The 24,595-nt window shown below is 44.0% G+C and overlaps 1 protein-coding gene across 1 annotated transcript in view; it reads left to right on the top strand.

Annotated features, from left to right (window-relative positions):
- Positions 1-19,585, top strand: part of LOC119173732 (cytochrome P450 3A24) — a 59,396-nt gene extending 39,811 nt beyond the window's left edge. The window contains exons 10-14 of the mRNA XM_075895898.1: positions 4,483-4,643; positions 6,319-6,410; positions 11,664-11,807; positions 14,729-14,891; positions 18,465-19,585. Coding sequence (XP_075752013.1) covers positions 4,483-4,643; positions 6,319-6,410; positions 11,664-11,807; positions 14,729-14,891; positions 18,465-18,557 — 653 coding nt within the window. The 3' untranslated portion in view covers positions 18,558-19,585. The remainder of the gene's footprint in view (positions 1-4,482; positions 4,644-6,318; positions 6,411-11,663; positions 11,808-14,728; positions 14,892-18,464) is intronic.
- The last annotated feature ends 5,010 nt before the right edge of the window (positions 19,586-24,595 follow it).

Raw genomic sequence — 24,595 nt, 5'->3', positions numbered from 1 at the left:
TTTCTTTACTTTGTGCTTGTGTTATTTGCGGCCAAAGCATGTCAGTAAGCAAGAACCAAGTAGGCCAACAATCAGTATTGTCACTTAAAGAGTGCAGTGACAATGATGGTGGTCGCGCCATGACACACGCATTGCTTGCGGCAGCACAAGAAATAACGTCTTCGCATGCTTAACGCTTCCATAAATCGAGGTGAGGGAAGAATACAGTTTGTATGTGGAACGTAATGAGCACTGCAATCACATCGCATTGGAGGGTTTGTCACGTGGTGTAATTTTCTGCGTCGCGGGTACCTGCAGTAAGTAGAAAAAATACTGATACTTGAAGGAAATAACAAACTGCCTAGTCGGACGCTTTTCGAGCCAACCTAAAGTTGCGTCATTTTTTTTTTGCGTCAGTTCTTTTGCACAGCTTTGCTGCTTCCAGAGCTGGTTAAGTAACCTTGCCTAATTAACCGCGGAAACTTCTGCAACGCCTTTGTCGCCTTCTGGTTGGAAGCTCGAACGTCTCAGCCCTCAAACATTGATATGTGGAAACATCCCAAAACCACCATTTGTTCATGAGGGACGACATTGTGGAGGGCTCCGGAAATTTCGACTACCTGAGGTTTTTTAACTTGTACCCAAATCTGAGCAAACGGGCCTACAGCATTTTCGCCTCCTTCGAAAACGCAGCTGCCGCAGCCGGCGTTAGAGTTCGCGACCTGCGAGTCAGCAGCCGAGTACCCCAGCCACTAGGCCAGCGTGGCGGGGCGATTGTTCCGTAAGCGGCTGACCGTCGAGGCGTACTAAGGTTGCTTAGAGCTCTTCTCTCTAGCAGTCCTGGGCTTAAGTGTGTGGCGATGCGTGTTTCTTAAAAAAATCTTCTCCTGTAGATTTTTTATGCACTTTCTCATTTTCTTTCTTTCCTTACCTTTCTGTTCCCCCTAACCCCTTCCCTATTGCAGCGTATCACACCAAATATTTTCTTCAGGTTAACCTTCCTGCCTTTTACTTAACCTTTCTCTCTCTCTTGAGTAAATAAGCAATCAGGCAGAAATAAAAATTCAGTGAGTTACTACGTGCAATAGTCAGTAACACGCAGCTCTTATAATAGTCACAAAGTCCGTTAACTTGTCTTTCAATTATGGCTAGCATTACAGCTGTGATAACGTGCACATAGATACTCAACGACAACAACCACACTAAAGGTGCAGCTTATTTTGGCGTCATATAACAGGAGCAACCAATTGCACTGGTTACTTCATTACGACAAGCGTTGAATACACGGAGCTGTTTCCATAGAAAAGAGCTAAAAAATAATCCGTGGCAAAGTCCAAAGACGTTAGCCGAAAACGGTAATAGAGGCGTATCACTGAAAAGCCTAAATAAGTAAAAGAAAAACGTTTCAGGGCCTGGGCGTAAAAACATTCCAAGAAAACGAAGGCAGAGTTCTGCACTTCGAGCTATTATACGTCCCTCAGTTGCATTAACTGACCCTGTTTCTGCTTGGCAGTTTGAGAACTGGGACTCTGACATTTTTTTTTTTTGTGTGAATGAATCACCTTAAATTACTCCTACATTAACTCGATCCTTAAAGAGCCAGTCGAGAAATATCCCTTGCTGTTGGGTAAAGTATAGCGAGCGCTGCAAATCTTACCCACAAATGCCTTTTATTGTCTTTTGGAAGGAAGCTCACGCGTTTGATTCGAGCCTATCATTCAGCCATGTTTCCCACGTTAGTTTCGTTATAGACGTGCATTAGGGCACATCTCCCTGGCTCTGTCAGAAGCGAAATTGCACGTTTGGTTCAAGCTCATTCTTCGTTTTCTTTATATGCAACCTCGTTATGTGAAAGCCCATTAGGGCTTTACGACAGCCCTTTGCGACAGAGCATTGCGACAGGCTGTTATTGAACATCGGATCGCATTAAGGCTCTATTGCATTACGTCCATTAGGTTACAACCAGCAGTGCCTCCCCTGACGTGCTGTGACAAGGCCTGGTTTTCTTCGAGCGGTATTAGAGCTGTCTGGAGCAGATGCATGCACAGAGCCAGAGTGTTGCTCCTGCTCTTACTCGATCGCTTGCACGATGCCGTGTTTATGGAGCGAGGAGTTCAATGTTAGGGCCCTTTTCATGTAGAGAGCAGTGGCGTAGCCAGGAACGGCACCGCCAACACTTGACCCCCCCTCCCCCTTTTTATTTTTTTTCTGCCATACCAAAAAAATGGCGGAACAGGGTAAATAAACAATAGCCATTCAAGCACTCCGCGTGGAGGAGGACAAAACGTGCCGTTCCTCGTTTAATTCCAAGCCAGGATCTCTCTAATTGCGTTGTGTTGTATCTTGGTGGGGTACGTTTGCGTTGTACGGGTGCCATTCTTTCACGATCAAGGTAGAGTCCATTATAATAAGGGTTGCAGCATAGTTTGCGACATGGTTCCCCCGGAACTGTGTCACGTTTCTCGCGTTTTCTTGTTAAACGATTTTGCTTGCTTGTATATATTAACATGTGTGCCACGAAAAATAATGTCAATTGGTAGTCAGCGCTCGTGTCGCCCCTCTTTGCCTTCCGTTCGCTTTTCTTCCAGCACTTTCGTGCTTACGCTGCAAACCTTATTATATTGGAATTTAACCAACTAGCCCAAATAGCCGTTCTTCATCAAGGTAGAGCCGGGTCTAACTTCTTGATATTGGTCAACAATAATCACTGCTATACCAAACTAATTCGTATCGAGTTTGTCGCAAACATCTATAAAATCGTTATCTGGAAGCAGGATTGTGGTGCGCTGATCACGATCGCCTTGATACTTATGGGGCCTGGTCAGGAATAAAACGTAAAAATAAAGCAGCACCTGATATAGACCGAACCTAATTAGGATCGTCCCTGATTGCGTCAACACTGACCGTGTAACACCAGTATTAGAAATGCACGTTTAATACTTTGCATTTGGTGAAGTTAGCTTTAAATAACTGCTAAAAGGTTTTAAGGGTAACAATTCATGATGCAGTTTATACTGTATGTAGACGTGAAGAGTAACTAGTCTGAGTGTGCGTGTACTCAGAGTTGGCGATTGCTTCGTCAGTTTTAGTTTCTGAACACTCGTGTGTTCATAGACCACCATATTATTTTCACATTACCTCGCCTTATGCAGCTTCACTGCAAGAACTTCAACTTAAGAACGAGATATATGCACGTATAGCGTAAAGGGGACGCTACATGAGCTTTCACAGAGGTGAGAACGCGACGTCTATTGCATGACAACGTTGGAAGTGCATTTCGACACATTAACAGATCGGCCTAGTGAGTGGTATCCCATCAGTTTTGTTAGAAATCAACCGCGACTTGGAGGACGTGACCCGCAGCAAGTGTTGTGACATGTACAGCTTCTGTAGTTCTCGTTTTGTGTCTTTTAATAACGTTACAAGATTTGTTGATCTGCTCATATAAACATTTGCCATCGAAGGTTTCAAGTATGTCGCCATAAGCTCCCCTGGGCTGTAGCAGATGTGCGTGACTTGCCAAAATGCACTGCCGAGGTGGTGAGCGTGCGTCAGCCTCTGCGCCACCGTCCAGAAAGGAAGTAGTTACCATGACTATGCGAAAAGTTTATAAAGAAGCACTGAAATGTCGTAGTCATAGTTATATTTGCTTGAAAGTGTTTTCACTAGTTTTTCGTCGATATATTACAAACTGTACAGGCCTTAGAGGAATATAGTTTACGTTTGGCGTCTGGTCACTTTATCCCGCTTAGTGCAACATATAAGCGTGTTCATCACTTCCCATGTATTTTGTACTCCATGAATAGAAGCAGGCCGAATGCGTGTTTAGCGCGTGCCCCGTTCGGCCAAGAAGTCTCGGTAGATCGACTTGTTCTGTCACATAAAGCTTGCGCATAAAAAAAGACACACGTGTCGTACCAGAGGTTGAAGTTTCGTACTCTGGTCATAAAATGAGTAATCAGCGGAAAAGAAATATGGAGGCTTTACAAGGACAAAACATTTTCTGCAAGAACTTGTATTGTGGAGTTTTCAGACGATGGCTAAATGTTACTTAGAATTTGATTATGCAACTAATATATTGCACCACTAGATGGCATTCGTCACAACAGCCGCCATTAACCAAAATTAGCTATTATTTGGTCCACTCTAATCAACATTAGCTACCGCTAAGCCACCACTGACCGTCATTTGATCTAGTTTCACCAGTATTAGCCAGTATAGCCAGTGGTAACCGACATTAGTCGCGACTTAGCCAACGTTAGACAACACGTGCCTCTATTGTACGATTCCTCGTCGCGGCAACTGCACACACTGCCCTGATTTTTTCTACTGCAACAGGGCATTGCCTCGTTTATACGTATACGTAGGTTGGAATTTATTCCTGCGTACCAAAACGCACTCCGTCGGGGACGCACGGTTATTCAAGGTGAGAATTATGACGCGTCGGAAGGGTCTACAAGTGTTACAGCCTATCTAACATGACAACTTCGGCGATGCGTGCAGCTTTGACCGAGGACGAAGCCCTTGCCCAGTGCGTGCTGTTCTTCGTGGGCGGCCAGGAGACCACCGCGTCGATGGTGGCATTCGCTGCGCACCTGCTCGCCGTGCACCCAGAGGTGCAAGACAAACTGAGGCGAGAAGTGGACGCATGCATTGCGGCGAACGTAAGTGGAAGTTCGCGTGCGAGCACCGCAGTTGTTCTCCTTGGAACCTGGCTAAATATTGAATGCTCCTATTACAGCTTTGAATAGTTCTTTATCGTTACTGTCTTGCGGAAAATGCAGGCATAAGATGCTTATTCTCGGGGGCCCCATAGCACGGGGCTGAAGTGCGACCACCTGTTCGAAATAGGACGCGCATAAATTGCTTAACAGGAATAACGTGTAAAAAAAAAAAAAAGCTCTGCGAGAAACAGTTTTACGCAGATGGTTCTAGCAGAAGTCTGCGTCACGAAAAATCAACGCCAATTTATCCAAACCGAATGTTGTACGAACTGTGAAGCATTGATTGATTCACCCGTGTATCTCATGTGTTTGTATAGAGTTTGTTTGCTCTTTTGTGTCTCTTTTTGTTTCACCTGTATTTTCTTCTCCTTTCAGTTTATTTCTTGCGAGTTTCCTATTTATTTACGAATATTTTCTGTTTTACAGCTTCCTTTTTCACTGTTTCTCCACTGATCGCTGCTCCGAGCGCGATGCGTGGAACTCCCGGCGCCAGCGCTGCGATGTGTAGTTTGTGTGTCATCTTAAAACAAGGCTACACCACTGTAGCAATGAGTTGCAGTGTTTGTATTTCTCAAATCTCAAGTTCCCGCAGTACATAGAAGCTGCATACTGCAGTGCCCGTGTGACTTAGGAAGGAAAATGCGGCTTTTAACCGAGATATAGCTTGTCTAGTCTACTCTTTATGAGATACTCGCGAAAAGTGGGCAGCGCTGGAATCGCCAAGACAAAACAGCTGAATATATTTTAAGAGGACACTAACGTCAAATATAAACTTACGTCAGAGTGAAAGCTCAATGTACAAAACGTGTAAAACCACACTTTTATCGACAGCAGTGCCCTACTTACTGAGAAATCAAGGTAAATGCACGAAAACACATGCCCTAATGATCTATTATGAGGTACAGTGTGGCCAATCCCACATGTGGGTATGAGCCAAGATCTCCTAGGAGACAAGACAAGACAAGACAAGACATTCCCTACGCGTAGGACGTTTGCAAAATGATTCCAATAACATGAGAGGTACCCCCTACAATTAATCTAGTAATCGAACTAGCTGCATTAAGTAAAGGAGCTTCCGTGCATCAACAGACGTAATAAAATGCTGCTGGTTCGTTTTTGCTTGATTCATAAAAAAAACTGTACATTATTAGGGGGAATGGTACGAGTGGTTAAAAAGTTCAATTTTCGCCTGGTTAAACTGGACAGGTCGTTCCATCTAGCGGGAACCTGTTGAACCAAGCACGTCTCCCATCTCGCAGCCCATGGCAGTAAATAGTTCAATGGTTGTTGTTGCTAGTGTGGCTCCCTATACTTTCATTCTACTGTTACTAGTGTCGTCGGCAGCGCAGTGAATCCGGGCAACATTGTGCACGCCGATGGTGACGTGAGACGTTCCGCTTGAGGTGGGTAATTCGAAGTGCGCTTCTCGATGTGGACCCCTGAAATGTGTTTTTATTTCAAAATAAGCATTTCCTCAGCACAAAAATAACACTAAAAGCTTTCTGGGCCCCTATTTCAAAAAAATCAACGTTGACCTAATAGTTGCCTTTGGTGTATCTTAAAGTGTATCCCACTTGTGAGAATGCTGTGCGTAATGCGACCTGACTTCTTGCAGGGAAGTGAGCCCAGCATGGACGCGGTGGCGAAGCTCAAGTACCTACATTGCGTCGTCTCCGAGACGCTGCGACTCTACCCAACAGCCCCAAGGTATATTGCAGCTTTTACGACCACAAGGACGTTTGAAAACTAATAACTATACCCCATTTTTCGACCATTACCAAATGTCTCCATCTCAGATTCGCGTAATGCCCGATCCCTTACGCTGGTTATTGGAGTACCTGACTTTTTCACCTTAGTTGACTTTCTTTGGATGTAACTAAAAGCGTGCTCATATTGAGGCATCTGTCGGCATGTTATACCGCCAAGTCACATGAGCTGCCACAAAGTTGTCACTAGCTGTTAAAAAAATACAAGTATCATCACACAGATTATTCTGAAACTCTAGGATGATCACTGCATGTCTTGGTGAGCTACTTGTATCATTCGTGATGAACGTTAATGGATTTGTGAGTGGACGTTGCTTGGGGACGTTAAACCTCGTCAAATAATATTATTAGTGGTGTGTTACGGCTTTTGTTAACAACGACAGGATCATATCTCGTAAATAAAGGGGTGTATTTGTTGTGTACGCAGGCCTTCCTTCAAAACCCCTCTGGAGATAGACCAGACAATTACTATTCTTGTTTTGTTTGTTTTTAATTTTTAAGGTATCTTCGGTATTACCAATACCTAATCCATCTCTTCTTACTTCTTGTTTGTACTATACGTTGTATTACAGCGAAAGATGTGACATCGCTTTCCGGGTCACGCGCAGTTGTTGTGGTCCACCACCGCCGCCACTGTCGGTGTCCATAACTACATCACGCGAATTTGGAAAAAGAAAACCTTGCATCAATGACACAGTGGCGCTTGAACCCGCATCCGATTAGTGCCAGCCCGGTATTTTACCACTGAGCTACGTTGGTGCATGTGACTTGTTCGCAAACTTACTTTAGGCAGGCTTGACGTCAGGAAGACAATAGCGTTATTACGACTTATAAAGCGTTTTACAACAGCGAAAGAACAACGAGTCGTCGCGAAATGCAAATAGCGTAACGAGTGGCCCGTCCAATGCTTCAAACCATCACAAAAGCTTGCTCTTGTTGACCTAATAACTCTGGCGCATGCCCATTTCAGCCATAATTCCTCATCGTCGTCAGCCACTGCAATTGGCACAAAATTTCTAGCGAGTGTTTAGCGGATACCACGCTTCTCAGAAGGATGACTAAAAATAGCATACCAAATGCCGTCCTACTACCCAAAGTTTATTATTAATGCCCTAGTGAATGCCAAACAAGTGTGCTTGCAGTAGTTACCCGATTAGTGTTTTGGAAATGCTCTGAAATCCCGCTCTTCTAGCTTTTGCTGTGACTGTGCTGCGCCTATACTGCGTAGGCCCGGTGTTGTTGTTTTTTTACGATCTGGAACTAATGCCAAGCTACACACCGTATAATTTGCTCACTGTCTGTTATCCCTTCACATACAGAACACACACACACACACAGACACACACACACACACACACACACACACACATATATATATATATATATATATATATATATATATATATATATATATTTATTTATTTATTTATTTATATATATATATATAGGGTAGAATGCTATTCTAACTATATATGAAAAAGAAACCTCTGCTTGAACATGATATTGCCAATAATTGTGTTATTAGTAAATTCAGGAGATACCTTTTAATTTTTATCAGTCTAGTCGTCAACGTGATTCTGGCTGCTCGGAACAAAATGTGATTACACTCAGACAGCGCCTATAACGAAGTGAAATTCATTACTGCGGCTGACACAGAAATTACATTCTTCTTGCATCGAGATAAAAACACAAAAAACAAAAAGATGCGGCTGCTACGCACTGCACGTATACGAACACCAGGGAAACGGTAGAGCTTGTGTCCCTCCTCTCCCCCGGCTTTCTCTACTCCTTGACATCAATTTCCTGTCCCACCCACTTGACATGCATTATTGGAATTTCGGACATTTTGGTTACAACGCAGTTATGCAATGTTGTGATTATCGATGTGCTAACACTATTGATTGCGCGCAGCGTAGGAAACTGTGCTTTGAAAAATTAAGTCTCACAAGCAGTGGACATCAATAAAATTCGAACGGAACCTTTCAGAAAACAGAACATGAACAAACACAAAAATTCGTTACAAAAAAAAAATCACAGCGTATCACTCCGTGGATACGCTGTGATTTTTTTTAATAATGATGAGTGGGGCGAAGCTTCGAAGGTTTTATCGGCAAACCGTGAATAATCTGCTGGCCGCGTCTGTTCGTGCGTCCGTGCGTACCTGCATCTATCCGTCCATCTGTCCGTATGTATGTATGTATGTATGTATGTATGTATGTATGTATGTATGTATGTATGTATGTATGTATGTATGTATGTATGTATGTATGTATGTATGTATGTATGTATGTATGTATGTATGTATGTATGTATGTATGTATGTATGTCCATCCATCCATCCATCTGTCTGTCTGTCGTCCATTTGTCCACATGTCTGTCTGTCTGTAGTTTTTCGTACATCCGTCCATCTAGTAAACACTCCAGCTACCGCCGTCTCGCATATTTTCATCATATAATCATCATGCACGAGTAACGGCATCCAGCGCACATTCTAAGCACTATAACGAGAGGCGGCTACTACATGCAGCAGACGCATGAACCACGCCGTAAAGGGGCCCTGCAACACCTTTAGAGCATGGTCAGAAAGCGCTGCCGATCGGTAGTAGAGGCTTGCGACAACATGCAAGCCAAATAATATAGTGAAGCACGCGGCCTGGAATTCACAATAAATTATCAACTGAAAATAGCTTTCTCTTCTCTCGACAAATCACGGAAAGTGAGCCCAGTAAGCCCATCTATCGACCATTGGCTGATTTTAACATGGCGTGCTCGGTTGTTACACAGGTCACCGCAAAAGGTCATCACTTGTCCACGCACGCGCGTGCGATGGCACTGAGAAAGCCGCGCATTCGAAGAAAAAAAAATACTCAAGGTCACAAGGCGCGAGTGACGTTTTTGTTTGCTCCTCCTACCCCTCCCTGCTCAGCTTCCAGCGCTTTTATCGGGACGAGAAAAGAGAAAATGTGATTGCAGCGTGTGACATATCTTTGTAACTCCTCTCGTACTGAAAGAATTCTTAACATTTTTGTGGCGTTAAACTTGAGGTAGTACGCTTTTCCAGTGAATTAACTCCATGGTTACTCAAAAAAGTGTTTCAGGGCCCCTTCAAGAGAACTGCGATGTTTTTCGATTTTTCGGTATTCAGTGATATCAATAAAGCTTTAAACATGTGCTCTCATCGGTACTCTGCTAAGTTGTGTCAAATTATACAACCGTAAGTCATTTAGTTTGTTTAGAAAACAAGTTTTAAAATTGGTAGCTGATTTTGGAATCACACCTATAAACGCGGGCCACCCTGTGCAGGTGACGCAAAGGACTGCTTTTTTTTTTTTTCAAAAACCCCGCCTCTACCAGCAGACGGATGCAGTACATGCTTTCTTCTACGACGCGATGACAACGCGAAAACAGTTCAGCTTTGTAAGCTGCATGGATGCAGCGTGTTAGTCTTCGTTAACGTCCAGTCTTACAATTGGCCGTGAGCAGCGCTGTGATTATATTGACGTCACAGATAGGGCAGCAGTTCTGGAATACGGTAGCATTGCTTTCGCGAGATAGCAGCTGCAATCATCGTTAAACTTGTCATTCATAAGTTCAGACGAGCTATCAATGCTTCATTGCGCGTCGGATTACATCGCCGACTTGCTTTTCGCGCTATGTTTACACCCTGGCCAGCCGTGGCGGGCTGTAGCAGATCTCGTGAAGTCATCCGCGACGGATTCTCGTGACATCATCTCATACCCCCCACGGAGGTCGGAGCAGCTCCCAGTTTCGATTTTAGATCTGACTTGCTGTTTATTGCCTCATTAAAGTGTTTGATGAGCGCCTTGACAAAGCGAACCACCCTAGCTTTTAGAGAGAACTGTCAATACTAGTTGAAAGCAGCATTATCTCAGCATGATCGAAAATGCACTGGTGTTCCCATTTAAAGAGCGTCGCCCCTAAACTATTCGTATGCGCTTCGGATAAATTGTGAATGCTTTCGAGCGCTATACATGACTACTATGGGAGAACCAGAAGCTGTCCCGTTAACGTGAAGTATGAACTGTATTTATAAAAAAAATTGTACACGACTCACAGCACTCCATACTATACAATGAGAGGGCTGTAAGCAGCTCTCTCTCAGACACGGTAAAGACGCACGCCAGCACAACTTATGACTCGATGTTCAGAAAAAAATGTTTAATGATTGAGAGTGCTTCGTACTCCGCTATGGGAGAGCACAAATTCGTCGCATGGGCCTCACATGATGAGGACAACAAAGATGGACCAGCAGGGAATCCTAGTGGATTGGTGATGTGTTAAGAAAAAAATGTTTGATGACTCAAAGTGCGAGGTACTCTAATATGGGAGAGCATTGAGATGTCTCAGTAAAATGGTATACGCACAAAATATCTGTGTATTTCAAAAAAGTGTGTATATTATAGAAAAATGTGTAGTAATATAGACGTATTTAAGGGCTTTACCATTTCAAGCAACGCTGCATGCTCCCTCTCGTCAGTGTGAGGCGCCTATACGCAATAAACTTAAGCAGCTGTGTTCCCTCCTTAATGTGTAGGAGAAATCTGTGATGCGATTTACTGCTGAAAGTAAGGTGGTCTGGTGTGATGACGTCCCGCAAGCTGCGCAAATGGCGTCAATGAACCACTTGTAGCCCAGAGCATGCCCGTAAAATGTGCTTTAGGTATGCTTACACTACGCCGCCTGTGTTGCCATTGACCACATGTTGTGCCTCTCGAAAAAAAAAAATGTTTGACACCAGTACCGCCAGTCCCGTCTGAGTAGCTCCTCTGCGCACAGCCTTAATAATTGAAATGGGCAAGAAAATAATGTAAATGCCAATTTAGGAAAGTCACGAAAGTTTATTCCATCTAAATGCACAGGCCACGCGTTCAAGATCTCGGGTCCACAAGAACCTCCCAATGAATTAAATGAAATAATGGAAAACCCGCTTAACTAATCGAAATCAACAGAGCACTAAGCATCCTGTTTACCTCATCGACAACATCGAGGGAATCCTAAAGAAATTAATCGGACTTTCCCCTAGTCCGCCTCTTGACACATTTTTCTTTCGAGGCAGGCATTGCATGAAAGCTTATTCTTTAGAAGCACAGAGCAACATATACACGTACACCATTTATAGAATAAGAGTGTGTTAAACGTTGATTGTTGACCTCTCTTGCGCCACTGTCTTCAGGCTAGAGCGGTCGGCGGTGGAAGACTGCGTGCTCGGCGAGACGGGAATCAAGATTCGCAAGGGCGGAATGGTCACCGTGCCTCTCTACGCACTGCATCGAGACCCAGAGTTCTTCCCGGAGCCGGACTCTTTTAAGCCCGAGAGGTAATCACGCATCATTTTACTGGCTGTTTCAAATACATAGAGCAACGTTCTGTGTCGGCAAGGACAAAGACGAGTAGCAAAAGGTTACATTATGATACATTTTGGGAAGAATTTACTGCCACGCAACAGACGGGGACTTATGAAAAAGACAAACGGGCGCAGCCTTGCAGTGGCAGTTTATTGGTGAACCTTCTATGAGCTGTCACTTTCTGCTGGATGTTGTAGATATCTCGCTGGCAAATTACTGTCGTGAAGTGTGTGAAAGTTCTGGTTGATCTCGCCCATGCGCTCCTCAACTGGCCTGGGTTTGTATTTGTAGTTCCTTTTCCCCAAGAAACTGATTTGTGAGGTCACGTTTGCTTTTCTTCTTTCCTGAAATCATCGAGCGTTGTTTGCGTTCTGAATTCTTGCCAAAATTTACTCAGATAAACTCGCTGAACTCTCTATACTCTTATGCGACATTAAGGATGTACGTGGCCTCATTAAGGAAACACTAACCACTTCCCTTATGCTTCGCCTAAGTCGACTTGAAGGCGATGGCCTCCTTTTTCTTCTTTTTTTGTTTTTTTCTGATTATTCTGGGGTGATTGAATTAAGGCAAGCTTAAAGTTTCCTAAATATACCGTGGATGGAACTCTGGCGCTACTGTCCATGGTGGCTGCAATGCAAGGCGCTTCAGCGTGCATGGGAGTGATGATTAGTACATGGATTTGCCTATATAGTCTTCGTACTTCACGATCCTTATTGCTTCGCGTGGCTTCAAGCTGCTTTGTTACGGAACAACATTCAGGAGTTCAGCCTCACCACCTTAATCACTTAGTTTTACCATTTCAAATCGGGTCACGAAGTGCAAAAGGGCAAACCAGCAATCAACGAAGTCACAAGTGTGATTCGCCGATGTGATTACTAATACCAGGCAAATCCGTGTACTACAAATCATTGCCATGGTCGCTGAATAATAGCAGCGTCAGAGTCCCCTCTGGTTCATTTTAGAAAACTCTATGGATGCAACCACCATTTTCTCTCCACCCAACATGCTTCTGCGTAGCCTCCGGGATCAGTTGCACCAGAAGCTTCCCGCATCTCATTAAGCTTTGCATTGCCTCCGGGATGGCCCACCAATAACAAAATGGCGGTGCCCTGCGAACAAGCCATTTCCCGGTGACGTCACAAACTTTGGAAGCCTAACACATCACAAACCGTCTTGGGGGTGGCGTCATCACACGATATACAGATTGCTTTCATTATTCGTGTATGCTGACCGACAGGCAAGGATTGGTGGTGCTGCCGACGATACTTACACGTTTGATGAGGCATCTAAAGCATTCGCATTGACAAACACAATAGCTAAACCTTATTCAAAATGAAATGTCGTTCGTTCGGCTTACATCTGCCGTGCTTACGTCTCTTTTGTATACGAAATGTTCGATGAGAGATGTTCTCATGTTCGTATTGTAATAGAGGAACACTAAAGGGAAAAGACGTTTTTCTCGTAGTAGTAAATTACCTTTTCCCAGTGCTCAAAGTACCCCTCACCACCTAAATGTCTGGTAGGCAAGTAATACCGCGAAAAAAATAACGGTGGCTATACGCCGCCCTGTAGTTCTCACGCCGAAATGCCAGGATGTTGCAAACTTTGACGGCGCCTAGTAGGGTGTACTTAGCTCGTACTCTTTAAAAATTAACTACAATGTCCTAGGAGAGGGCTAGATGCCTTAGATGCCAAGTTTCAAGCAGTATCAATTCCCAACTTGCAAAAATAATTAAAGAAAGACCACTCCGACCTTTGTAATGTGAAGGTGATGTTCATGAGCTATTTCCGAGCGTAATTTACACAAGAACAAGGTAACCAGTTACTTTAGCATTGTCACCAACACTATAATAGTTACATTGATGACAGTAGAGCTTTCAAAGAATAATTTATCTGTTATAAACTGATGTACTGTTTCTATTTTGTGTCTCTCACGTAAAAACCCCAGGTGGTTGAAATATCTGGAGCACTCCACTGCGGCGCCTCCCGTAACAATAATGTGGTTTTTGGACTGTCTGTACGCGAGATAAACTATAAATCCGAGCTATTGTTATATCTTGTGTCTCATTGGAGAGAAAGTGGTGCTGTGTGAGGAAAATAAAGGCGGAGTTTACCGTACTGCACTAGGTTTGAATACCCGACACGAAGGGGGAGGAGAGAAGTAATAGAAAAATGATGAATGAAGGAAGTATAAAGGACGGCAAGCTAATACACACGCAAACGCAGCAGAGTTGACCACGCATACCCACGAGCTCACCCACTTCGAACTGTTGCAAAGCGTGGTTTGAATGGGAGTTTGTTTTTATGATTATTTGTTATAGACACGCAAAAAAACACGAAAACACATGATGAAAAATAAGAAAAAGAAACGAAATAGGACATTGCTGGTATTTCGTCATGCATTTCGATTTCTTGGTGTGGTAATTGTTTCAGCACCATGATAATATGACCCTCGAACACTTACCATCTCTTGGAATCCATTCTGCCACTCTTATTTACCAACGGTTATTTTGCCTTCCCACTACTTGCCTTCGCCATTCCCAGTTCTTCTGTCGTTGCTTTAGCACGCATTGGTCTCCAGACCTTGTTTTCTTCTTGTGCCATAAGGTTACGTGTACAATTTTTTTCTTTCAATGTCTCACAGCGTCGGCCTAAAATCGTTTAACGGAAACCTCCAGGTCGCCACTCTGGAGGAGAAGCTGGATATAGGAAGCTAGGTGGGCAGATGAGATTAAGAAGTAGGCAGATATAACGGGGTCACATTGCAAGCACAACACTTGAATGATTGACAAAACTCGGAGGAGGTATTTGCCCTGAACTGGGCGTATTCAGGCTGCAGATCATTTTGGCCATTTGATTACTAATTTATACTGACTTTTTGTTTTGACAGGTTCAGCGAAGAAAACGTAGCCTCCATCATGCCTTACACGTACCTTCCTTTCGGAGCTGGACCCAGAAACTGCATCGGGATGCGACTCGGGCTCCACGCGATCAAGGTCGCCTTGCTGCACTCCGTTCACAAAGTGCGGTTTGTTCGGGCGGAGAAAACACAGGTGAAAATATCGACAGTGCGAGTAACTTGCTTATTATGTGCAATGCCCCAATAATGAACCGCGACTGTTTGTTGTTCGTGTTGTCGTTTTGGTTGTGTACGATTGAGTATATGAAGCTTGGTGACCAAATGAGCAAGGAGTGTTAATACGGGGCAGGGGGGTGGCAGGGAATAGGCCACTTTTTTTCCAGCCAACAAAAACGTGGTGGTAGATACTAGGGAGTGGGGATTGCAAAAGTCAGCCCCTCAGATTGACATAATACAAAGGGAGGGTGCTGCGACTAAACGTGGTCTCTGCTATAGGGGAACACCTATGCCATGAGTGTCACCGAGCCGCCACATAAGGGGGCCTTTACACAATGTTTCGCGTAAAGTTTTTAGCACTGTACACATTCGAATGGCTAAGCGATCAGGTCTGCTGATATGAAACAGTTACTCTCAGCTATCTCGACCACCATCATAATCGCAATGTGCAAACTATGAGAGCTACTTCGACACTTGTACGAAGTGTTTTGGTTTATGCTTTGACGGGGAGAAATACGTAATGCGGCACCGTACGTTGGGTTAAATTATTTCAATCGGGCCGAGATTCGGTACGAATGCCGCGAAGACTTTAAAGCCTATATAATTCAGAAGAATTAGTGACTCGTATGCCAGTCATGCATGTGTTTACGATCAGAGGAAGAATGCGTACAGGGGTCTCCATTGTCTCTATCTAGGCCCTGAACATGTATTTTATTGTTTGTTTAATTCTGCGATAGCGAATATATGAACAATTTTGACTAGTTTTGCCCATCACCGTGACACTCCGCATAAAGGTAAAATTGATAAAATTCTTCAGAACATCGTACGTTCTACCTGCGGGTAATGGCGTGCCAACGGGGGCGACGAGCCCGAACGAAGAAGACATCAAACGAGCCGGCCCATCTCATTTGCTCGCAGGACGCATGCGATCAGATCGTCTGCCTGTTTGAACAGTCGTTGAATGCTCAAGCAGACAGGAAACGCCGCGGCCGTCTTTGAAGGGCCAGTAAAGAACCGTGAGGTCCAAAAATTGTTATCAAAAGCTATATGTGCACTTTTGCTTTGTGAACATACTGCCGCAATAATTTTTCAAATACGTGCTATATTAACCTTTTCGGCCCTGGCGATGTGAATCGATACCACCGCACAACATTTCCCGTAATATCTCGGAAACGTAACCAATACTACTCATTTTTGGGGGTACAGTTCTTCAATAATCCCAACTGCGATTGACACCAATATTGCGGTACGTTCGTGGAGGTAGCAGCCACAATGAAGAAGAAGCGCGACCGAGGTCTTCCGTGAAGCCGAGGCGTGTAAGTTAAGGCGGGTAAGCGTCATTTTCGGGACGACGTACCGAGGCTGTTTCAGTGAGTATTAGGCTGAAAAGTAAGACGTTGGTTTCCATTTTGCGTGCACCATTGATTGGCAGGAAAGAAGAAGCCATTTTTTTATTTTCCAATCACTGTGCCTTAATTATTTAATTTCTTGCCACATTAATTAATCCAAAAATGCTTGTACCAGTGGCTCAATTTTTCGTTTTTGGTCTTCTGAGGTCATAACTGCAAGAAAAACGCGCACAAAAAGTGTATCCGACCAAGATAAAAAATCCAGGGCTGAAAGGGTTAAGAAAGTTACCGAGCTTAGAACATTGGTTTCAGCTGGTTTTAAACTTTCGCGTGGCCTTGCCACCCTTTTCCCTCGCAGGGAAGGGAAGGCGTGGCCCGTCGTCGGGACTGGTTTAGGCCAATCGACAAGCTGCGTGCAACGTCAAGTCGCCGATCGGCGAATTTCCATCACTGCGCGTGAAAGGAGGATCGGTCAGGCGTCGAGAAGGAGTCCGGGAATGGTTTTTCGAAATGGAAGGTCTGCGCCGCACGCAGCGCTGTATTATTCGGAAAACGTGATCGCCGCGGTGCGCTATACGAATTGCCAATGTTCTTTGGGGGGAGTGAAAACAAAATGGCCCCATATCTCCATGTTCTACTGCAAATGTCGTTGTATTTTTTTTTTCTGGAGAGAATGAACAAAACGTTTATTTGATGTTCTGCGCGAGAAAAACGGTGAATGGGATTCTGGAGGCATGCGCGCAGCGGAGGCGAACGAGTCCATCGAGGCACTCTACGGTGTGATACATGAGCGCCATCTGGCAGAAACCTTGAAAAACTGAGAGATGGCCTCCGATATGGCAAGCGCACGGCGTGAGTGCTCATCTCGAAAGCCCTAATTTTTAGAATACAAGGCGACGGGTAGGTGCCACCACCGTGTCGTCTTCGCAAGGCGTAGGAAACACTTCCTTTGCATGCATAGAGTTGCATTGCAAGCGCAGCATGATAACCGTTACGGTCGTTAGAATTACTTATGCATGCTTTCTCTGGTATGAAGGAAAATACCCCATAGTATTGGCGTATTGATATTGTGCCTCAGATATTATGTTTCAGATCGATTTATTCGACAATCGCACAACTATGAAGACAGAAACCAGAGCAATATTGGTGGGCGCTGTGGGTGCATGGTTGCATTTTAGCCATTGCGGGTATTGTTTCCGCGAACAAGCAGACAGACAAGAATTCTTCCGTAGAAGTACCCCAAGAAAGACTATAGTCTTTAAAAACAGTCATTAAAAGACGCGAGGGGGCGGCTCGCACAACAACTGAGACCTTTGACTTTATCGGCGTGGCCGCCACCACCGGCGCGCGCGCTATCACGTTATCTCAGCAGCCATTTGCGGGCGGCTGTTATACCCTTCAACGTTCTGCGCTCTCAGCGCAAAGAGACAGTGAAACGTCCCTGGAGGGGTCATATTCTCTTGCCTCACAGTCTTGTAGAGTTTTGTGAGATCGGATCTAAATGAGTTAGATACCAGCCTCATTTCGTACGATATTAGAATTTGTTGCTATCGCATTCATTGATTCACCGTTGCAGTAAAATTGAGACTATTTATTTATTTATTTATTTATTTATTTATTTATTTATTTATTTATTTATTTATTTATTTATTTATTTATTCATTTCTTTATTTCCTATTTATTTATTTGTTCGTTTATTTATCTCAAAAACTTCTATTTTCATCTGAGAGCATAGCAGGTAAAGGGCAATAAACGCGTTCCATGCTCTAGCAGAGTGTTACTTGGCTACTGATCTTACAAAAAAAAAAAATCAGAAACTTTTGAAACAAAGATCAAAGACCCAAAAAGAAAAGAACTCCACACAATCCAAAAGGCAATACTGTGCACCCACCAGCGAATAACATAGAATTAAATCATACTACTAGCTACAATGATTCGCAGCTTGACAGAGGTTTCGAAGCATATAATATGGATCCTTATACAAGGTTGACTTCAATTCATCAACATACTCTGGTGTTACTAGTCTAGAATTAGGTTCCACTTTCGAGAAGTTACTCTGTTGTGCAAAACGCTGTCAGTTGACATAAAGACAAGGTGCGGCAGCGAACATTTTTTGTTAAGCGTTTCAATGCTTTCGCAAACAACGTAACACTTTCTTGTTTTTTCGTAAGCTTCCTAACTTTCTTTGTGCTTTTATGCAGGTCCCACTGAAAATGGCAACCGTGTTCGGAGCCGTCACTGCCGAAGACATGACTGTAGCAATACGAAAGAGGACGCCATCAATTGCATACTGACGAGAAAGCGAAAATCGTGAAGCCATGATGTCAGAAAAGATCTGTGTCCCGCTCTATTTTCTGTGTGCTCGAAGACCACTAAAACTATGTTATCGCGCTTTCTATTTTGCCGTACAGATGCGCGGGGCTTGTACGACACACTTGTTCCTTTAAAAGAGAAAGTGTGGTGCACATGCGCTTTTCCGAATTTGAATGAAAAGTTTATTCAAACTTCCAATGGTATTCTTTGCATAGAAATACACATGATCATTTAGTGTAGATTACCTTTAGTAACCAAAGAGTTATTATTCCGAAATTGCCGCGGCACTTGTACAATACCGAAGGAGGAGCGAGGCGTTCAAAGCCGCAAACATTGAAAAAGTCGAAGTAGTCAATAAGCGCAAATATGGTATAGTTCTCCCTTGGTCAACCAGCTGTACCCAGTGCAGGCAGCAGTTGTTCCTGCATTTATTTGCCTGGGGCACTTCGGTGGAACAAGCACGTTCACAATAAAATACTCTATACATGAAAATTGAAAATAAACGCGGTCGCCGCACGATTGACGCTTGCTTGCCGTGTTTTCACGCAGGCGTCTACAATGCACGCACTTCTGGTAAGCTTTTCTGCTTCTACATCGCCCTTACTATGGCTACGCCCTGCCCGCAGAACCATATTTCACATGCTTCATCTTTTTCGTCGCATCGACTGGCGAAGTGACAGAGCCCGAACTCGTATCACGTCCTGCTTCTAGTTCACTGCCGCTTACTAATAGGCGAACGGAATAGGCACTGCAGAAAGGCGGCGACGTCGATAAGCGAATGCCGTGCAAATGAATCCTTCGGTGCCGAGACACGCCAGTGGGAAGAGGAAAGCGTTCACGCGTTCGCGGCTCAAGCTAGAAACCCTGCCTCTTGGTTTCCAGAAGTGCTCTGCTGTGGTGTAAGAATGACCACGGGCGTATAGGTTACCGTAATACAAAGGCACTGTTTCTGCCCTTAAATGATCACGCTTGAAAAGAGTGAATAAAGAGTACCAGTGTTTATTATGGACATGTTGATGCTGTTGTAGTTCTGCGCTCCTCTTGTGCAGCTGCCCGCACAAGGGTAAAGCGGAGCCTCGCGGCTCGGCCAGTCTGACAGAACACTCTGGCCTTTGGCCTCGCTGGACACATCAGCCGCAATCCTCTCAGCCTCTCAACTCGCCAGCCGCCGTCACTCTATACTTCCTTTGCCTACAACATTTTAAACACGAAGCATTTCTTAGCGAACTTCGGTGACTTTGAGCGTATCTATCTATCTATCTATCTATCTATCTATCTATCTATCTATCTATCTATCTATCTATCTATCTATCTATCTATCTATCTATCTATCTATCTATCTATCTATCTATCTATCTATCTATCTATCTATCTATCTATCTATCTATCTATCTATCTATCTATCTATCTATCTATCTATCTATCTATCTATCTATCTATCTATCTATCTAGCCGCCTATGACTTATAGCTCTCCTGGCCGTTTCGATAATGGTATCGATATCAAACTTGCTATGTTATAACATGACTTCATGAAGAATATATTTGACTAGTCATAACATGAAAATCATGGCATGTATGTCATCAGTGTCATGATTTACATTTCATGGTCCTGCCGGTCTTGCGGTGGTTTCGTTCAAATGGCATGTTGCAAAACTGGTATGGTATGAAATGATTCCATGGCGAACACAAGCGACATACTCTAAAATGAAAATCTTGACATGCGTGTCATGTAACAACATGATTACATGGCAAGCTTGTGATGCGCTAGCAACCGTTTCGATAGATAGCGTCACTTGTATCAAACTCGGTATTACGCGAAGCGAACGGACGACATGGGTAAATGGCACATAAAACATGATAATCATGACATGCGTGTCATGTAACAACAAGACTACATGCAACACTCATGATGTGCTCGCGGCCGTTTGGCTAGCTTCACTTATACCAAATTTGGTATTACGGGACGTGCATGGATGACGAAGGTATGATACTGGTGCAAATATGATAAACATAAGACGCGTGTTATGTGAGAACATGACTACATGCCACAGTCAAGGCGCCAATAAATTTCGACGTCACGTGGTGCGCGTGCTCAGCGGCGTTCATTTCGTCGAGTCACGCCGGCGTTGCCACGCCAGGCACCGGTCCTGCCATATACTCACAGGCGCTGTCTGCAATGACGCAGGCGCGTTTCAGGGCGTCCGGCGTCCCTCCGTCACGAAAAGAGGGAGACGCAGTGTTGTCTGGGTAACGTATCGGTGCGAATTGCAGCATGTTGCACTTCGCGGCGGTTGCCGTCGGTTGCGCCGACGGACGGTGGTCGCGCCTGTCGCGCCTGGCGTAAGACTATAGAGTGCTCGTGTTTTGTTAACGTAGCATCGCTGTGCACATTGTGCGCGCGCCTCAACGTTACATTGGAGTATATTGGGCCCTTCATGATGCGCTCGCGGCTGTTTCGCAAGCTCCACATATACCAAATTTAGTGTTACGTGATGTCAATGGATGACGAAAGTATATGACTGGTGCAAACATGATAATCCTGACACGCGTGCCATGTTAAGAACATGACAACATACGACGTTCATAGCGTGCTCGCGGTCGTTTCGCTACCTTCACATATACTTAATATGGTATCACGGGATATGAATAGATGACGAAGGTAAACGACACATCCAAACATGATAATCATGGCACGGAAGTCATGCACAACATCACTTACCTCCACCTCGTAACGTCGTACTGATTTTAAAGTGACATTTCAACATTTCTCATTGGTGCTTCGCATATCATCGATTCCTACTGTATGTGGGATCTGCCAACTTTTTGTAAAGATTACCCATATGCTTTGTCAACGTGTATGTTAACTAATAGAGCTACAACCACAGGTGTGCGCGAAGGGGGAGAGGGGGGCGAACGAGGGGCGCAAACCCGCTCCATACATTTACATTACAGGGAGGGGGGCACGAGGTCAGCCCCATACACATGATATGATAGGGAGAGAATGGGGTTGCGACAAACCGGGTAGTCTGAACGAGAATGATCGATTGAATGTGTCGGATAATATACCAATGCCGGATGTTTCTTCAGACTGTGGGACATCTGTAGCTATGCTATTTGTTAGATTTATCTCTTCTGAATGCCCCTATAGAAGTCCGTTTAGGTTTAATATGTGGTAAGACACATGTTTTGCATAAGTCGAATATATGTGGTCAAAAACGATTTCAAGGTTCTGTTTTTCATTATACCAATAGAAGGGACTTCACTTAGTTTAACATTTAATGGTCCAACAAGTTGATTGGTCTTTATTTGTTTCTCAGTGCCTTGGCGCAACCCACCACGGGGGCCGGCCATGAAACAGACAGTGCCTTATCTTTGAAATGAAATTGTTTTACCAGCCGAATACGTTTAGATAGGGGTGTTTTAACAAAAAACAGATGGGTAAAACCTGGAATAAAAATAGAATAAATGAACGAAAGGAAAAAAAAAAAACCAAGAATCTAATGTGGTTGGAAATGAAGTGAATTCGTGAGTTTAATATTCTGTTCTTTCTGCTTCCCTTAGAACATCGCATGCAGCTTTTGCAACAGTTCCAGTGGCTAAAGCCCCTTTCAGTTGCTCCAAAGGCAAGAACCACCGGAAGGGATAAACCTAAAGCCTGAGGGGTTCTTCTAACAGTCTTTTCTTTTGATTCTTAAGTAACCTACATGTTACCCAGAATTATGCAGGAATTCATTCTCGTTGCAGAGGAGGCATAGGGAAGACTGTGCCAGACCAGACCTGTGTATAGGTAAAATTACAGTGGAGGGACATGGCATCGTAGTCTTGTAAATGATATATCTGCCCTTCTATAGGAGTGGCATCAATTTTCTAAGCGTACTTAAGATTACAAAACTCAGCTGTTGACAAGCGAAACTTTTCAAAATTATCTGATGTGAGAATTTTTTCAAATCGCGCGATTGCGATAAATTCTACGCCGACAATATAGAAATTGTGAGGCCATTATGTGAAGCCACTGCAAGCGCATCTGCATATTTGTTGAGGGTTAAGCCTTTATGTCCTGGTACCCATACTTAGTGACAGAGGTGTAAATGTCTTGGGGAAAGGGCATAAAACAATAAAAGCGTTTGACAGATTAGGTGCCGTTAATGAAGTACACACAGGCATGCACTCTGTAAGTTAATGGAGTACACACAGGCAAACATCTGTTGTGGATAGAGACAATTTCCTTAATGCTAAGATAACTGCAAGTAATTCCCCGTGATAAATAGGTGCGAAATCAGGTAAACGAATAAAAAACACAAGTGCAACACAGAACATGCAACTCCAACTCCTGCATTTGCACCTCAAACTAAACAAGTGCTCATACGCTATGCCATTCTTCGTCATTCTTTGAAGCGTGGTACTCGCTACACATTTGCAAAGAACTTGGGCATTTTTTCAATGTTGTGGCTGATGACGATGAAGAATTACGCCTGAGGTTTTTGTAATGAGTTGGCGCATTCTATCACCCACTTGTTACGAAATTCGCGTTGTGTCACGTCTGCTAGTTGTTTTGTTGTTAGAAAACACATTATTGCTCAACTTATAACGCGATTCCCCGACATGAAGCCTGCCTATAGGGTCCGTTTGCAACTAAGTTTTAAAAACAGGCGTGGCTCAGTGGTGGAATACTGAACTGACACAAAGAAGACTGAGGCTCAGGTCCTATTGCTTCCTCGTTGTTGTTTATTTACGCAGTTTTTTATTTTGCTCGACAATGGTAACAGACAACAGTGGCGGCCATGGACAACTACGACGCTAGAAATTACCCTTGTTGTGATCTCATAACAGCTTTCGCAGTAAAAAGTTTGTACTCGTTTGCAACCACTCATGCCTCGTATTTTACGGCGCTATATCAAAATGTGCCGAGAAGAAAACTAATTACGTCAGACATTGGTGTTAAAAAGAATTGATGCAATGATTGAACAATGTAATACTAAAGCTAACACACTCATGACTCGACTAACTCGGACAGACTCAGTGTGGGCCATGAGTTTGAGTGTGAGTGAGTCCGGGCGGGCAATATTTTGGTGAGTGCGAGTCCAAGTCAGCATTAAGCACAAAATATTTTTCATGAGTGAGTCTGTGTGTGTGAAGTCAACAAATTTTGCTGACCTATGCTCCAGGCATATTATTAAAATGAAGTTCCTGAGCCTCAGTTCATTTTTTTAGCGTTTGTTGAGTGACACGTGTGGAAGACGTGAAGTACGTTGTATAGCTTTTGGTAATCTTCAGCTGCTCCACTAACCTCGTTCCAGTGGCACGCAATAAAGCGTCTCCGAAGTCGCGAGGAAAGATGACGCAGCTGCTGCAGGGTTCACGCAAAAGAACCTTTATTTCGATTGCTACCGAAGTGTATACGCGCACGCCATTCCCTCGTGTTCGCATCACCAGACCATGTCCAGTCACTGTTTGAACGTCGCTTCCCTTCGCGACGCTGCTGGCACTGTTTTCAGAGAGCGGCAGCGTTAGCAACGGGACTTGTATTATCGAAAGAACAACTGACTGACGTGAAGTCCCTTTTAATCTGGCTCCGCACTGACAGGAGTCGCACGCACGCCGTAAGAACCGTAAATGTTGCCACTCAAGACGTCGATGGTGCCTGCGACAGTAGCCCTCTCGATCACGCTATTTATTTCGCAAGTTTTCGTAGCAGGTCAAGCGAAGTCACCGCCAAAGTCAATCAAAGATGCGTGCGCTCAGGAGAAGCCTATAGTCTGGAAAAATGGACTACGATATGTGGAACGTAAGTATGGGTTCTGAACATTGTATTTGCGAATGGGTTTCGTCAATAGGCAGACAAAAAAAAACAGATCATTTTTTTACGTTTCTGGATAAAGGAAAGCTGCTGCGTAGTGCTCATTCCCACAGTAAAATAACTTTCAAAATGGAAGTTCACAGGAACAGCTCGGAAAACGTCACTACAGTTTGTTTTATAATACTTTATGTACGGCCTTTTTTAAGTTATTGCGAGCGTTG

Source organism: Rhipicephalus microplus, chromosome 5 (genome assembly GCF_043290135.1).
Source record: "Rhipicephalus microplus isolate Deutch F79 chromosome 5, USDA_Rmic, whole genome shotgun sequence".
Lineage (NCBI taxonomy): Eukaryota > Metazoa > Arthropoda > Arachnida > Ixodida > Ixodidae > Rhipicephalus > Rhipicephalus microplus.
The sequence above is the reverse complement of the archived record's forward strand: the minus strand, read 5'-3'. Positions and strand labels throughout refer to the sequence as shown.